Consider the following 15082-nt stretch of genomic DNA (forward strand, 5'->3'; position numbering starts at 1 on the left):
GAAGGGGTATGCTCGACTTTCCTTGCAGAAGGCCGTTTAAAACCTCCTACATGTTCTCTAGTGTGGCTTCCAGCCTTCAATTCTTTTTGTGTAACTCGTGAATCTCGTCCTCATAAAAGTGAGTCCTTGAGATGAAACTCACTGAGTGCACTCGGGGACTCTTGCCTGGCATGTGCGTCGAGGGACCCGGGTCTCGGTGGCAAGCATGGTGCCACCGGGGGTCGAGGATGTGGGTGCGCTAGTGGCTCTAAATGATTTGCGCCGGGTTGGATAGCCGGGGATGATATTTCCTTCTCCTTTCTTTGGGCAGAATGTCCCTCTAGCATATCTCCATGCTTAGGCGGCGGAGGATCCTTTCTGGAGGCTATCAGCTGTTCTCCGTCCAGGCGAACCTCAACGTCTTGTAGTTAATGTAGGCGTTTCGAACGCCTTGGCATTTTTCCTTGCTAGAAGTGATGAAAGAACGTTGGCTTGATACTGTTCTTCCCACAGATGACACCAAATTGTTGACGGCACGAACTCGTCAACGATATATGGATGGAAAACTCAAAGCTTGTTACGAAAATTGCGTAGGTAGGACTAAGGAAAATCTTAAGAAAGAGAGACGCAAAACCACAATGGAGGAAAAAATCGTATATTGCTTTACTATCTCCGTTTACAATGAAAAAATTGTATATTGCTTTACCACAATGGAGCCTAGGGGTATTATGAGAATTTTCACATTTCGAGGATATCAGTGAAATGGAATATTTATGTTTGATGGACATTAGTTGGATAATTGGAGATTAGTGGTATAATTAGAATTTTAAGCAAAATGACCAAATTTTCCTTGTGGTTAATTAAAGGGTTAAGTAAATGGGAGGGGAAAAATGTTCATTTGACCATATAAATAGAAAGAAAAAAAAACAAGTGCTGAAGGTTTCTCTTACATGTTCTAGCCCATCCACCATTCACCCTATTTTCTCTTCAAGCTCAACAAAATACTAAGCACCCAAGGCTACGATCAAGCCTTTTCAAACTTTGAGGATTCTAGAAGGGAATCAAGTTTCAAGAAGAGGGATTAGCAGCAGCAAAGGGTCATCTTCAACCTAGGGATTTCGAAAATTCAGAAAGTGTTTCAGAAGTCTTGAGAGAGTATCACACTCGAGGTCGTCTCATTTCTTGCACTGGAATCGAGGTAAGAAAACTGGTATATGCACATAGATTAAGGCAACAACCTTGTTATGTCTGGGTATGGTTATGACCGTATATCTAAATTGATTTAAGGTTGAGTACCCCTGTCTGCATATTGGTATTTGCTATGCTTATTTGTATTGTAACTGTTTGTAATTGATCGGCATGGATCACATTCGACTATAATCATGCGGAATGTAGGCCGTGATGGCAAGGCCACTATTTGAGTGATGTATACACTCACTCGACATAGGTTGTAATGTTGGTATTAATATGAATAAAATCAGGGACGCAATGGAAGGTGGGGTGGGGGGATTTTAAAAAATCATTAATACTGAGTCAGGATCAATACACACACACACACATATATATATATAGACACATTAAGTCAACAAACACAAGTAAAATGATATCACCTCTTGTATCCTATCGAGATTCCTTGACTCTTTTAGTATAATCAAACAATCTTCCTCCAGTGAAGACTTACACCCTAGTCTTCCAAGTCGTTCGCCAAACACAAAAGGATTTGTGTGGGCACGTAGGATTAAAATGTTGATTATTTCGGCTCTCTAGATGTTCTCAACACATGAGATCTAGAGAGTTTGGAGAAAGGAGAAGGTTGTAGAAAGCTCTAGAATTTTTTAGGTCTAGAAAAATTCTATCGATACTTTTCTGAGATAGAGTCTAATAACAACTTGACAACTGATCTAAAAATAATCGCTTCTTTTTAGACTTATAAAGATAAGATAAAATAATTTTATTTTTCTTTTAACTTTATTAATTCAAACTGATCAGTTATCTTTTATTTTAATTAATTATTTTTAATCAAATTAAAATAATAATTAAATAAACAAATAATATTTGAAATTCACAACATCCACAACAACAATCATAATCATGGAAACCACCAGTTCTGTAAGACCAAGTTCCCCAATTGTCCCAAGTGTTCACGCAGACATTTAGGAGAATATCAGGCAGTCTCAAATAGATGCTATGAGTGCGGTCAAGCAGGCCACTTGAAGGAGGATTGCCCATAGTGGAGGGCAGGAGCTGGACAAGGAAACAATTGTAATCTAGTTCCAGCTAGAGTGTTTGCTTTGACCCAGGGAGAGGCGACCAACAGTAACACGATTGTCACAGGAGACATTATGTCATCAACTAGGTGGTTATAGTCACCTACTATAGTAGTTGAGGGCAGAGAGTGCCCAGCAGACCTCATAGAGCTAGACATACCAGATTATGATGTTATACTTGGCATGGACTGGTTAGCCAAATATGGAGCAACGATAGGTTGTCAGAGAAAGATAATAGAGTTCAGACCTGAAGAAGGGGAACTCTTTTCTTTTAAGGGAGAAGTGATGAGATTTCGCATGCCTACCATATCTGCATTAGAAGCTTGGAACATGATGCAACATGGGTGTTTAGCATTTTTGGAAAATGTTGTGGATAAGTATAGAGAGACCGAGATAAAACTTGAGAATGTTCACAATGTTTGTGAGTTCCCGGAGGTATTTCCCGAGGACTTACCAGGTTTATCCCCCGACAAAGAAATCAAATTTGTGATTGAACTTGCACCAAAAATAGCACCAATATCCAAAACACCCTACCAAATGGCACTTTTAGAGCTGAAAGAACTCAAAACCCAGCTACAAGAATTGTTGGACAAGGGGTTCATACGACCTAGTCATTCGCCATGGAAGCACCAGTTCTGTTTGTGAAAAAGAAAGATGGAAGTATGAGAATGTGAATCGATTACCAAGAACTCAATAAGGTCACAATTAAGAGCAAATATCCTTTGCCTAGGATAAATGGCCTCTTTGATCAACTGCAAGGGACATCAATGTTCTCTAAGATTGATCTGCGATATGGGTATCATCAATTAAAGGTAAAAGTCATGACGACATTTAGAACCCGTTATGGGCACTATGAGTTTATAGTGGTGTCTTTTGGACTCAGCAATGCCCCAGCAACATTTATGGATATGATGAACAGAGTATTCAAGGACTTTTTGGATAAGTTCGTAGTGGTGTTCATAGATGACATATTAACCTACTCTAAGACTAAGGAAGAGCATGAGGAGCATTTGAGACTGACGCTCAACAGACTTCGAGAACATCAGCTCTACGCTAAATTTTCCAAGTGTGAATTCAGGTTAGAACAAGTAACTTTCCCAAGGCATATAGTGTCCAAAGATGGAATTAATAACAGTGGATCCAGCTAAGATTGAGGCCATTAGAGACTGACACCAACCCAAGAATGCCTCTAAGGTTCGAAGTTTCTTAGGACTAGGGGTTACAATCGAAAGTTTTCCGAGGGTTTCTCCAAGATTTCCACACCCTTGACCAACCTGACCCACAAGAACCAAAAGTTCACATGAATTGTTAAGTGTGAAGAGAGCTTTTAGACTATAAAGGATAAGTTGATCTCTGCATCGATCCTTTGTGTTCCCACAGAGGGAGAGAAGTTTTTTTTGTGTATTATGATGCATCTAAGAATGGATTGGGGTGTGTGTTGATGCAAAATGGGAAAGTGGTAGCATACGCCTCGAGATAACTCAAGGATTATGAGCAGAGATACCCCACCCATGATCTTGAATTGGTAGTAGTAGTGTTCACACTAAAAATATGGAGGCACCACCTTTATGGAGATAAGTGTGAGATATACACCAATCCTAAAAGTCTGAAGTACTTCTTCACTCAGAAAGATATGAATATGAGACAATGGAGCTGGTTAGAATTAGTAAAGGACTATGATTGCGAAATTCTATACCACCCAGGCAAGGCCAATGTGGTGGCAGATGCATTGAGTAGGCAATGACTCTGAGTACAATAGAGACACCTTTGCAGAAAGAAATTATTAATGATGGTATTGAGTTAGTAACAGGAGGTCTAGCAAACCTCACTCTAGAGTCCTCCCTATTGGAACAGATCAGAGAAGGGTAGAAGGTGGATGAATCCATAATGAAGCAAGAGGCTTTGGTACAAGAAAGTGGTAGCGGTGACTTTGCTATGTCTAATGGAGGATTGCTACGATATAAGGATAGGATCCGTGTACCTAACGATGATGAGATTAAGGAAAGTATTATGAAAGAGGCGTATAAAACACCCTATTCCTTACATCTAGGGTCGAAAAAGATGTACCAAGACCTTAAAGCATTGTATTTGTGGTCTGGAATGAAGAAAGATGTCGCTGAGTTTGTTGCTAGATGTTTGACATGTCAGCAAGTTAAAGCAGAACACCAAAGGCCAGCCAGACTGCTTAAACCACTTTACGTTCTGGAATGGAAGTGGGAAGACATAGCAATGAATTTTGTGGTAGGATTACCTAGGACCACAAAACAACATGATTCGGCTTGGGTAATAGTAGACAGGCTCACCAAGTCCACCCATTTTTTGCTGGTTAAGACCACCTACTTGGCAGATCAGTACGCAGAATTGTATGTTAGAGAGATAGTGGGACTTCATGGGGTTCCGAATTCGATTATCTCTGATAGAGGGTCAGTGTTTACATCAAACTTTTGGAAGGGATTGCAGAAAGCTATGGGTACAAAGTTGAAATTCAGTATTGCTTTTCACCCCCAGACCGCAGTCTGAGAGGACTATTCACATTTTAGAGGATATGTTTAGATGTTGCGCTTTGGACTTTTGGAGTCTTGGAGTCGATACCTACCCCTTATGGAGTTCTCCTATAACAATAGTTATCAGTCCACTATTGGGATGTCTCCATATGAGATGCTTTATGGGCGCAAGTGTAGAGCTCCCTTGCATTGAGATGAAGTTGGGGAGAAGCAAATTTTAGGCTCCGAGGCTGTTAGGTAAGCGAGGCGATTGAGAAAATTTGCCAAAGGATGCTTACTCCTCAAAGTAGGTAAAATAGCTACATAGACCTTAAGAGAAGAGACATCGAGTTTTCAGTAGGTGAGTTTGTGTCTTGAGAGTCTCGCCAATGAAAGGTGTTATGCGTTTCGGGAAGAAAGGGAAGTTGAGACCAAGATTTATAGGTCCATTTGAGATTTTGGATAGAGTTGGCAAGTTGTGTACCGTTTAGCACTACCCCCAACACTAGCTGAAATGCATAATGTCATTCATATCTCGATGTTGCGTAAGTACATGTCGGATCCTTCTCATGTTCTAAGTTATGAGTCGTTGCAGCTGAAGCAGGACCTAAGTTACGATGAACAGCCAGAGCGTATAATTGAAAAGGGAATCAAGGAATTGAGATCCAAAATGATTCCATTTGTTAAGGTCTTGTGGAAGAATAACATGAAAAGAGAGGCAACATGGGAGCTGGAGGAAGACATGAGAGAAAGATACCCTGAGTTATTTGGTAAGAAAGAATTTCGGGACGAAATTCCTTTTATGTAGGGTATATTGTAGCGCACCAAAATTTTCTTTTAGTTTATTAATTTGTGTGCTTTATTTTATTATTAATTGTTAATTGTTAGAAATTTATTTTTGATTGTTTGAATTGCTTGGTAGAAATTATGTGAATTTAAATTTGTTAATTATTTTATATGTGAATTCTTGAGGTTTGGTTGTGTGCACCAAGGTGCATGGTTAGTAGAGATGCACTTGTACACTTTTGTGTGTGCATGTGCATGATATGCATGGTATGCACTGTGTGCATGCATTAGTTTCCATGCATAATAATTTTTATTATTTATTAATTTATTTTATTAATTAAGAAAAAAGAAAAATGGGAGAAATAAAGAGGGAATTTTCTAGAAGGCTTGTGTTCACACTAGAGCTGTAAATGTGGGTGGCCTAGCCCGACCCACATTTTTCGTGCCTCCGAATAATTCGGGCCGAGCCCGTATTTCAATTCGTTCTGGACTGGCCCATATTTGAAAGAGAAAGCCCAGCATGGCCCATGGGACTAGCCCATGTTGAGCCGTGTCGGGCCCAAGTCGGGCCTGCCCACTTTCCTTATTCGGGTTGGCCCACTTTCCTTATTTGGGCCCACTTTTAGGTCCATTTTATTATTGCCAAAAAATGTGAATTGAACCCTCCACCTCTTCTTTAACAATCAATGGACTCACCACCAATCCAAATACATTTCTTTGTTTAAATTATAGTTTTAGATATTTTTATATACTTTTTAACAATACTTTGCACAAAATTATATCAAAGATAATTATTAGAATTTGAATACCTAATAATAAATACTAAAAATTTTAACTCACAAATCTTAAAATAATTATAAAAATATAAAATTGAGAAAAATAATAGACTTTTATTATCATTTTAATTTATAGATAATTGACAAATAAAATTTATTATCATTATTAATGTCAAAATATCGGGATTTTTATCGTGTCGTGCTTTCGGGCTAGTTTGTTCCTGCTTTCGTGTCGTGCCTTCGGGCTTGTGATGCCGTGCTGTGCTCAGGCCCATGTCGTGTCATGCCGTGCCGTGCCAATTTTCAATTCGTGTCGTGGCTGGCCCAAGGCCATATTTTTTCGTGTCGTGTCATGCTTGTTGCGTTTTTTTTTCTGCTGCGCAAGTATACACAATCAAATAAACAAGTAATAATAGTGGAAGTACAGTATCGTTCCGTCAGGGAATTGATCCACTAATTACCAATAGCAAAAGTTTATTTCTATTTGACTAATGAAAATCGAATGACAAATTAACAACAAACAATAAACTAGAAAAGCAAAATTTAATTAACGAAATTTAATATAAGAGAAATATTACAACATTCTAATTTCATCCACCTTCAATTCTATTCAAACAATAATACTACTAATATGTTTCTTTAACCTATGATTATAGTAGGTTTACTATTGACAATTCTATTCTTTCTCAAGATATAGCATATTCAGTTTACCTGTGAATTCTCTACATGTCTGTGATAAATTCTACACATAAACCACATTAAGAACAAAAACCTAATTACTACACAAACCAATTTGATACTTTCGTTCTAAATTGAAATCTATGTGTATTGCCTAAAGCTATTCCAATTCTCACTTTTCAGATATTGAATTAAACCCAATAATCATGCAAAAGATGGCCAATCAATTACAAGCATTAAACATAAGAACAATAGATAAAACATAAATTCAAAGAATCATAGAAATTGCATTAAAGACGAATAGAATATCCATTGACTACATTAAAATACTCTAAATAAGAATTTAGTTCATAATATTAAACTTCATCACATAATCTAAAATTCAAAAGCATAAAGAAATGAAAAATAAAAAAAGTGAATTCTTCTCTGTTTATTTTCTCCTGCCGTCAGACCTTCTTCCCTTTCTCTCCAAATCTTCTTTTCTTGACTTTAAGAATCCACCAGTGTAATATTGACCTTCTTCTCAATTTCACCTCCATAGTAATGCTTCATCCACTGTCCATTAACTTTAAACAGCGAAGAATCACCTTGTTGAATCTCCAAAGCCCCGTATGGAAAGACCTTTGTAACAATGAATGGCCCCGACCATTGAGACTTTAATTTTCCCGGAAATAACTTGAGACGAGAATTAAATAACAGCACCTTATCGCCCACTTGAAAATTCTGATTGACAATATTGTTTTCATGCCATTTCTTTGTCTTCTCTTTGTAGATTCTTGCATTCTCGTAGGAATCATGACGCAATTCATCTAGCTCATTCAGTTGAGCTAGCCTTAATGCTTTCGAAGCTACTAGATCGAAATTCAACTTTTTTAATGCCCACTCGCCCTATGCTCCAGTTCAAATGGCAAGTGACAAGCTTTACCATATACAAGATGGTAAGGAGACGTACCAATTGGCGTTTTAAAAGCTGTCCGATAAGCCCATAATGCATCATCAAGCTTATTAGACCAATCCTTTCTATTAACTTGCACCGTCTTTTCTAAAATTAGCTTAATCTCACGATTTGACACTTCCGCTTGCCCATTTGATTGTGGATGATATCTCAATGCCATCTTGTGTTTAATTCCATACTTCTCCATTAAGGAATCAAAAATCTTATTGAAAAAACGAGTCCCTTCATCACTTATAATCGCTCGAGGTGTGCCAAAACGAGAGAAAATGTTCTTTTTCAGAAACTTGACTACCACCTTAGCATCATTTGTTGAAGTAGCTAATGCTTCAACCCACTTACTTACATAATCCACAGCCAACAAGATATACAAATTACCAAACGACGGTGGGTAGGTAGGGTCCCATAAAGTCAATATCCCAAACGTCAAATAATTTAACCTCCAATATGTTAGTGAGAGGCATTTCATGACGTCTTGAGATATTACCTACCCTTTGACAATGATCACAACGTTTCACATAGTCATACCTGTCTTTATACAAAGTAGGCCAATAAAATCCACATTCAAGGACCTTTGCAGCAGTCCTTGCTCCCCCAAAATGTCCACCAGTAGGTGATGCATGGCAATGAAACAAGATGTCCTTCATTTCTCTTTCTGGGACACATCTTCTGACAATCAAATCTGGACATTGTTTGAATAAGAAAGGATCATCCCAGTAGTAATGCTTCACATCATGATAAAACTTTTTCAATCTCTGCCCTACAAATTCTGGTGGCACTACATTGGCTGCCAAATAATTCACATAATCAGCAAACCATGGCACCAAATCATCTTCCACAACAAATAATTGTTCATCTGGGAAACTCTCATTAATCTCCCCTGCAACAAGTTCTGACTCATCCCCCAACTCAAGTCTTGATAAGTGATCCGCTACCAAATTCTCTGTACCCTTCTTGTCCCGAACCTCCATATCAAACTCTTGTAAAAGAAGTACCCAACGAATAAGTCTGGGTTTAGAATCTTTCTTAGCAATAAGATGCCTGATTGCTGAATGGTCCGTATACATAATAACCTTGTTTCCCATCAGATAAGGCCTGAATTTATCGAATGCATATACAATGGCAAGAAGTTCTTTCTCAGTGGTGGCATAATTCAACTGAGCACCATTGAGTGTTCTGTTGGCGTAATAAATAGTCTGAAATACTTTGTTAACACGCTGCCCCAAAATTGCACCCACTGCAAAATCACTTGCATCACACATTAACTCAAATGGCAGCTCCCAATCTGGTGAAATTACTATAGGTGCTGACACCAATTTTTGCTTTAGTATCCTGAAAGCTTCAAGACACTTCTCATTGAACTCAAATGGCACCCCATACAATTCCAAGAGTGACTTAGAAATCTTGGAGAAGTCCTTTATAAATCTTCTGTAGAACCCCGCATGACTAAGGAAACTTCTCACCCCTTTCACTGAAACTGGAGGCGGTAAGTTCTCAATAGTAGCAATTCTAGCCTTGTCAACCTCAATACCATTCTTAGACACCTTGTGCCCAAGTACTATGCCTTCATTTACCATGAAATGGAATTTTTCCCAATTCAAGACTAAATTCGCCTCTTCACATCTTCTCAGCACAGCTTCCAAATTCAATAAACAATCGTCAAAAGAAGACCCATAACAGAAAAATCATCCATAAAGATCTCAATGCTTCGTTCCACCATATCAGAAAAAATAGCCATCATACACCTTTGAAAAGTGGTTGGAGCATTGCACAGACCAAAAGGCATACGACGGAATGCAAATGTACCATATGGACAGGTGAAATTCGTCTTCTCTTGATCCTCAGGAGCAATGGCTATTTGATGGTACCCTGAATAGCCATCCAGAAAACAGTAATATTAGTGTCCATCCAACCTATCTAACATCTGATCAATGAAAGGCAGTGAAAAGTGATCTTTTCTGGTTGCTTTGTTCAGTTTACGATAATCAATACAAATCCTCCAACCAGTTACTGTACACGTTGGGATAAGTTCATTATTGTCATTCTTCACCACTGTAATCCCTCCTTTCTTAGGGACTACCTGAACTGGACTTACCAAACTACTATTTGAAATGGGATAAATCACCCCAGCATCTAACCACTTCAAGATCTCCTTCCTTACCACCTCTTTCATTGTCGGATTCAATCGATGTTGTGCTTCAATGAAGGGCTTACTATCATCTTCCATCAAGATCTTGTGCATAACTGTGGATGGAATTATTCCCTAAATATATGCCAACGTCCATCCAATTGCCAACTTATGGGTTCTCAAAACCCTTAACAATTTTTCCATCTCCTCAGTAGAAAGAGAAGAAGACACAATGACTGGTAAAGTCTCCTTCTCACCCAGAAAAGCATATTGAAGATGTGCTGGCAATGATTTCAATTCCAACTCTGGAGGTTTCTGAACTGATGGTAATGGTCTTTCGGGTCCCTGACCCAATTCTTCATATTTTTTATTATAAATTGGCCCTTTAGAATTCATCCACTGTACACACTCCTGGACCTCTCTGTCTAACTCAGCATCTATATCATCAGTCGTCAAACTTTTCTGAAGTGAATCCTCTGTGAGGTTAATTTCTGCCACTACTTTCTCTACCATGTCAACTTTGAAACAGCTGTCATTTACATTTGCAAACTTTAAAGCCTTAAACACATTGAATACCACTTCTTCACCCTAAACTCGAAGTGTCAGTTCACCTTTTTGCACATCAATTAGAGCCTGCCCAGTAGCTAAAAATGGTCTTCCCAGAATAATTGAGACATTTTCATCTTCTTCCATATCCAATACTATGAAGTCTGTTGGAAAAATGAATTTGTCCACTTTAACAAGAACATCCTCTATGATTCCCCTGGGATGTTTAACTGAACGATATGCTAGCTGTAATGTGACTGTAGTAGGACTAGCCTCCCCCAAACCAAGTCTTTTGAATACAGACAAAGGCATCCGATTTATACTCGCCCCCAAATCACACAAAGCATGCTTACACTCAAACATCCCTATTGTACAAGGTATAGTAAAGCTCCCCGGATCTCTCAACTTTTGGGGCAACTTCCTCTGCAATATTGCACTGCACTCTTCAGTGAGTGCCACCATCATGAATTTCATCTTCCATCTTCCTCTTCTTGGACAGAATCTCCTTCATGAATTTCACATAGCTGGGCATCTGCTCTAAGGCCTCAACAAAAGGGATATTGATGTGCAACTTTTTGAATACCTCTAGAATCTTAGAAAACTATTTATCAAGATTTTTTTTCTAAGCCTTTGAGGATATGGAACTCGAACTGGCTGGTCATCAACAATTGGAGGACTCTTTTCTGAACTCTGGTGGTCTTCAGTAACCCCTTTCTCATTTGTATCAGATTTCTCACCCAACTCTTCATTCTGAACTGCTGACTTTTGTACACTGGGCTGCTCCACTTGCTTACCACTCCTCAACAAAATTGCTTGACAGTTCTCCTTAGGATTTACCACAGTATTGCTAGGAAAATTCCCTTGCGGTCTGTTATTAAGCATGTTGGCCAACTGACCCACTTGTGTCTCAACGTTTCGAATAGAGGATCTGGTCTCAGTCATGAATTGAGTCTGAGTATTAGTGAGAGTCAACAAAGCTGCTTGCAAATCATTAGGCTTTTCTGGTTGGTCCTGTGGCCTAGGCTGGTGTGACGATGAGGCTTGATTCATAGGCTGTTGTGACATGTTCTGCTGGTATGGCCCTTGAAACTGTGATTGTTTGCCCTGATTGTTTCTCCATGAGAAATTTGGGTGATTTCTCCACCCAAGATTGTAAGTGTTGGAGAACAGGTTTTGATATGGCCTCTGAAAATTACCAACTGCCTGTACCTGAGCCTGATCAACTGGTATATTACCATACATGTTGGCCACTGTACATTGTTCATACAAATGAGGCCCTCCACATAATTCACACCCTGATTGCATCTGTATAGCCTGGGCTTGAGCTGAGATCTTGTTTTGTTGCAATTGCTTTGTCAATGAAGCAACTTGAGCAGTTAAAGTAGTGATAGCATCTAATTCATGTACCCCAGCTACTTTTCTCTGTGAGGTGTCTCGTTCGGCAGGCCACTGATAATTGCTCATAGCCATCTCCTCTAACAATTCATAGGCCTCATCAGCCCCTTTACTCATGAAAGCACCACCTGCTGCTGCATCTATTATAGTGTGAGTAGTACCGCACAACCCATTATAAAAATTGTGGACTAACATCCACTTCTCTATACCGTGATGAGGGAATTTCTTGAGCAGGTCTTTGAATCTTTCCCAAGAATTGTACAATGACTCTCCCTCATTATGATAAAAGTTATTGATTTTCCCCCTCCACTTGGCAGCTTTTGCAGGAGGAAAGAACTTGGAGAGAAACTTCTGAGCTAGTTCCTCCCATGTATTTATTGAGTTGGCCTGTAGAGAAATAAGCCAACTTTTTGCCCTATCCCTTAGTGAGAAAGGGAACTGTCTCAATCTTATTGCATCATCCCTCACCCCATTAAACTTGAACGTTGCACATAGCTAAAGGAAGTTCACTATGTGCAAGTTAGGATCCTCAGTGGGGAGACCACCAAACTGGACAGAAGTCTGGACCATTTGTATCATCGCCGACTTAATCTCAAAGTTATTGGCAGTAACAGTCGGCGGTCTAATGCATGAGTGCACTCTTGTGACAGCAGGGAGCACATAATCTCTTAATGCTCGCACATTTTGGTCCTGAGCGATGTGATTTTGACCATCATTGTTGTTAGCCTCATCTCTTTGGTTGGCAGCCATTGATGCTTCTAACCTCTTATTCCTTCTGTTTTGTCTGCAGGATCTTTCAATTTCAGGATTAACAGGCAAAAGGTTTGTAGACCCTTCATGTTGCATACAAAAGATTCACCTATTTCAGCAAAGTGTGACAACTTAGATTAGTACAAATAAATAAAAACAGCTAAATTAGAGTAAAAATTAACTATTTTGATATTAATAGAATATCAATTCCTCGACAACGGCGCCAAAAACTTGTTGCGTTTTTTTTTTCTGCTGCGCAAGTATACGCAATCAAATAAACAAGTAATAGTAGTGGAAGTACAGTATCGTTCCGTCAGGGAATTGATCCACTAATTATCAATAGCAAAAGTTTATTTCTATTTGACTAATGAAAATTGAATGAAAAATTAACAACAAAAAATAAACTAGAAAAGCAAAATTTAATCAACGAAATTTAATATAAGAGAAATATTAGAGCATTCTAATTTCATCAACTTTTAATTCTATTAATTCAAACAATAATACTACTAATATGTTTCTTTAACCTATGATTATAGCAGGTTTACTATTGACAATTCTATTCTTTCTCAAGATATAAAATATTCAGTTTACCTGTGAATTCTCTACATGTCTGTGATAAATTCTACACATAAACCACATTAAGAACAAAAACCTAATTACTACACAAACCAATTTGATACTTTCGTTCTAAATTGAAATCTATGTCTATTGCCTAAAGCTATTCCAATTCTCACTTTTCAGATATTGAATTAAACCCAATAATCATGCAAAAGATGGCCAATCAATTACAAGCATTAAACATAAGAACAATAAATAAACATAAATTCAAAAAATCATAGAAATTTCATTAAAGACGAATAGAATATCCATTGACTACATTAAAATAATCTAAATAAGAATTTAGTTCATAATATTAAACATCATCACATAATCGAAAATTCAAAAGCATAAAGAAATGAAAAATAAAAAAAATGAATTCTTCTCTGTTTATTTTCTCCTGCTGTCAGAACTCTCTTCCCTCTCTCTCCAAATCTTCTTTTATTTCCACCAAAACCTACGAAATTCCATAAAAATTTCTAAAAATACCCTTGTGTCGATATATCGCCTATCATGTTGCGATATATTGCCTGTCGAATGTACTCGATAAAAACACAATATCTGTTGTCGTTTCTGCTTCAGCCAAAATTGAAATTCCTCAAGTGGCGATATATCGCCTGTGCCAAATTTCCAAATATTAACCAATTTTGACTACTTAAACATATATTTATCCGAATTTTCATACTAATCAGAATTATAGCGACACACTGCATAAGTTCACCAAACAGATCAAATACAAACTTTCACTTGAGAAAAATAACCAAATCAAATTGAAAAAGTTATGAATAAGCGTATATTTTGTACTCTTATCAGTGCTCGTGCCAGTTTCGTTCCGTGCTAGAAAGCCTGGCCCGTATTTACAGCTCTAGTTCACACTATTGAAAAATGGGAAACAAATGGTAAGAAGAGAGTTGCCTTTTTTTTTTTTTGAGTTCCCGAAACTTTGGACCCAACCTCATTAAAATAGTCATAACTTCCATGGTAGATGTTAGATTTAGGAAAAATTGGCACCATTAGAAAGATAATTAAATTATCTACAAGTTTTTGGAAATAGTATTTTTTCGAAATCGTGGTTTAATCTGGTCAGAAATGGGTATCAAGTTACAGGATATTTGAGTTATGAAAAACCCACTTCGAATTTTTTTTCCTTAACCTAGCTATCACCTATAAATAGGTCCTTAAGCCTCTTCCTATCAGCTTTGAAACCTTAGTCGTCCATCTAGAGGGAAGAAGGAGAAAAGAAGATAAAAAAGAAGAAAGAAAGAAAGAAGAGGAAAAGGAATTGGGTTTTTCGAAAATCCTTAGGTATGTGATCTTGTATTAGTGCTTTGAATCCTATAAGCTATCCTTCTTCTTCTTCTTAATTCTAAGAGCATTGTGTTGGGGTTTTATGCCCTAATTAAAACCCAATTTCTTTGTAATCTCAATATATTATCAATAGAAGAATAGAAATCATTTTTTGACTTGGTCAATCACTTTGCTCACATGTTTTATTTTCATGATTATTTGTTTAATATAAACTTCTATTAAATCCCGAACATATAGCTAATCGTATTTATAGTGATGTATTCACAGTGGGATATAAATATGATTATATGTTCAAACATAAGTTAGTCCTAAGATTAGTCAGTGCACATGATTTACACTGACATGCCAATCTACGATATAATCTACTTACACATTATAGTGTTATGTTCTTTCCAGAACATTAGCAAAGTAGATAATATCGGATGTATTTGTTACAT

The 15082-nt window shown here is 37.7% G+C and overlaps 3 protein-coding genes across 3 annotated transcripts; all 3 read right to left on the bottom strand.

Moving 5' to 3' along the window:
• Positions 1 to 7458: 7458 nt before the first annotated feature.
• LOC133814788 (uncharacterized) lies at positions 7459 to 9498 on the bottom strand. The gene is made up of 3 exons (XM_062247707.1): positions 8450 to 9498; positions 7902 to 8262; positions 7459 to 7857 (listed from the first exon to the last, which is right to left on the bottom strand). The coding sequence occupies exons 1-3, from the start codon at positions 9496 to 9498 to the stop codon at positions 7459 to 7461; spliced, it is 1809 nt and encodes a 602-aa protein (XP_062103691.1).
• Positions 9499 to 10184: 686 nt separating this feature from the next.
• On the bottom strand, positions 10185 to 11057 carry LOC133814799 (uncharacterized). Its single transcript, XM_062247716.1, has 2 exons — positions 10661 to 11057; positions 10185 to 10555 (listed from the first exon to the last, which is right to left on the bottom strand). The coding sequence occupies exons 1-2, from the start codon at positions 11055 to 11057 to the stop codon at positions 10185 to 10187; spliced, it is 768 nt and encodes a 255-aa protein (XP_062103700.1).
• A 123-nt stretch (positions 11058 to 11180) lies between these two features.
• On the bottom strand, positions 11181 to 12740 carry LOC133814808 (uncharacterized). Its single transcript, XM_062247722.1, has 3 exons — positions 12501 to 12740; positions 11569 to 12377; positions 11181 to 11463 (listed from the first exon to the last, which is right to left on the bottom strand). The coding sequence occupies exons 1-3, from the start codon at positions 12738 to 12740 to the stop codon at positions 11181 to 11183; spliced, it is 1332 nt and encodes a 443-aa protein (XP_062103706.1).
• Positions 12741 to 15082: the final 2342 nt, after the last annotated feature.

The sequence above is a fragment of the Humulus lupulus genome, chromosome 1 (assembly GCF_963169125.1).
Source record: "Humulus lupulus chromosome 1, drHumLupu1.1, whole genome shotgun sequence".
Classification (NCBI taxonomy): Eukaryota; Viridiplantae; Streptophyta; class Magnoliopsida; order Rosales; family Cannabaceae; genus Humulus; species Humulus lupulus.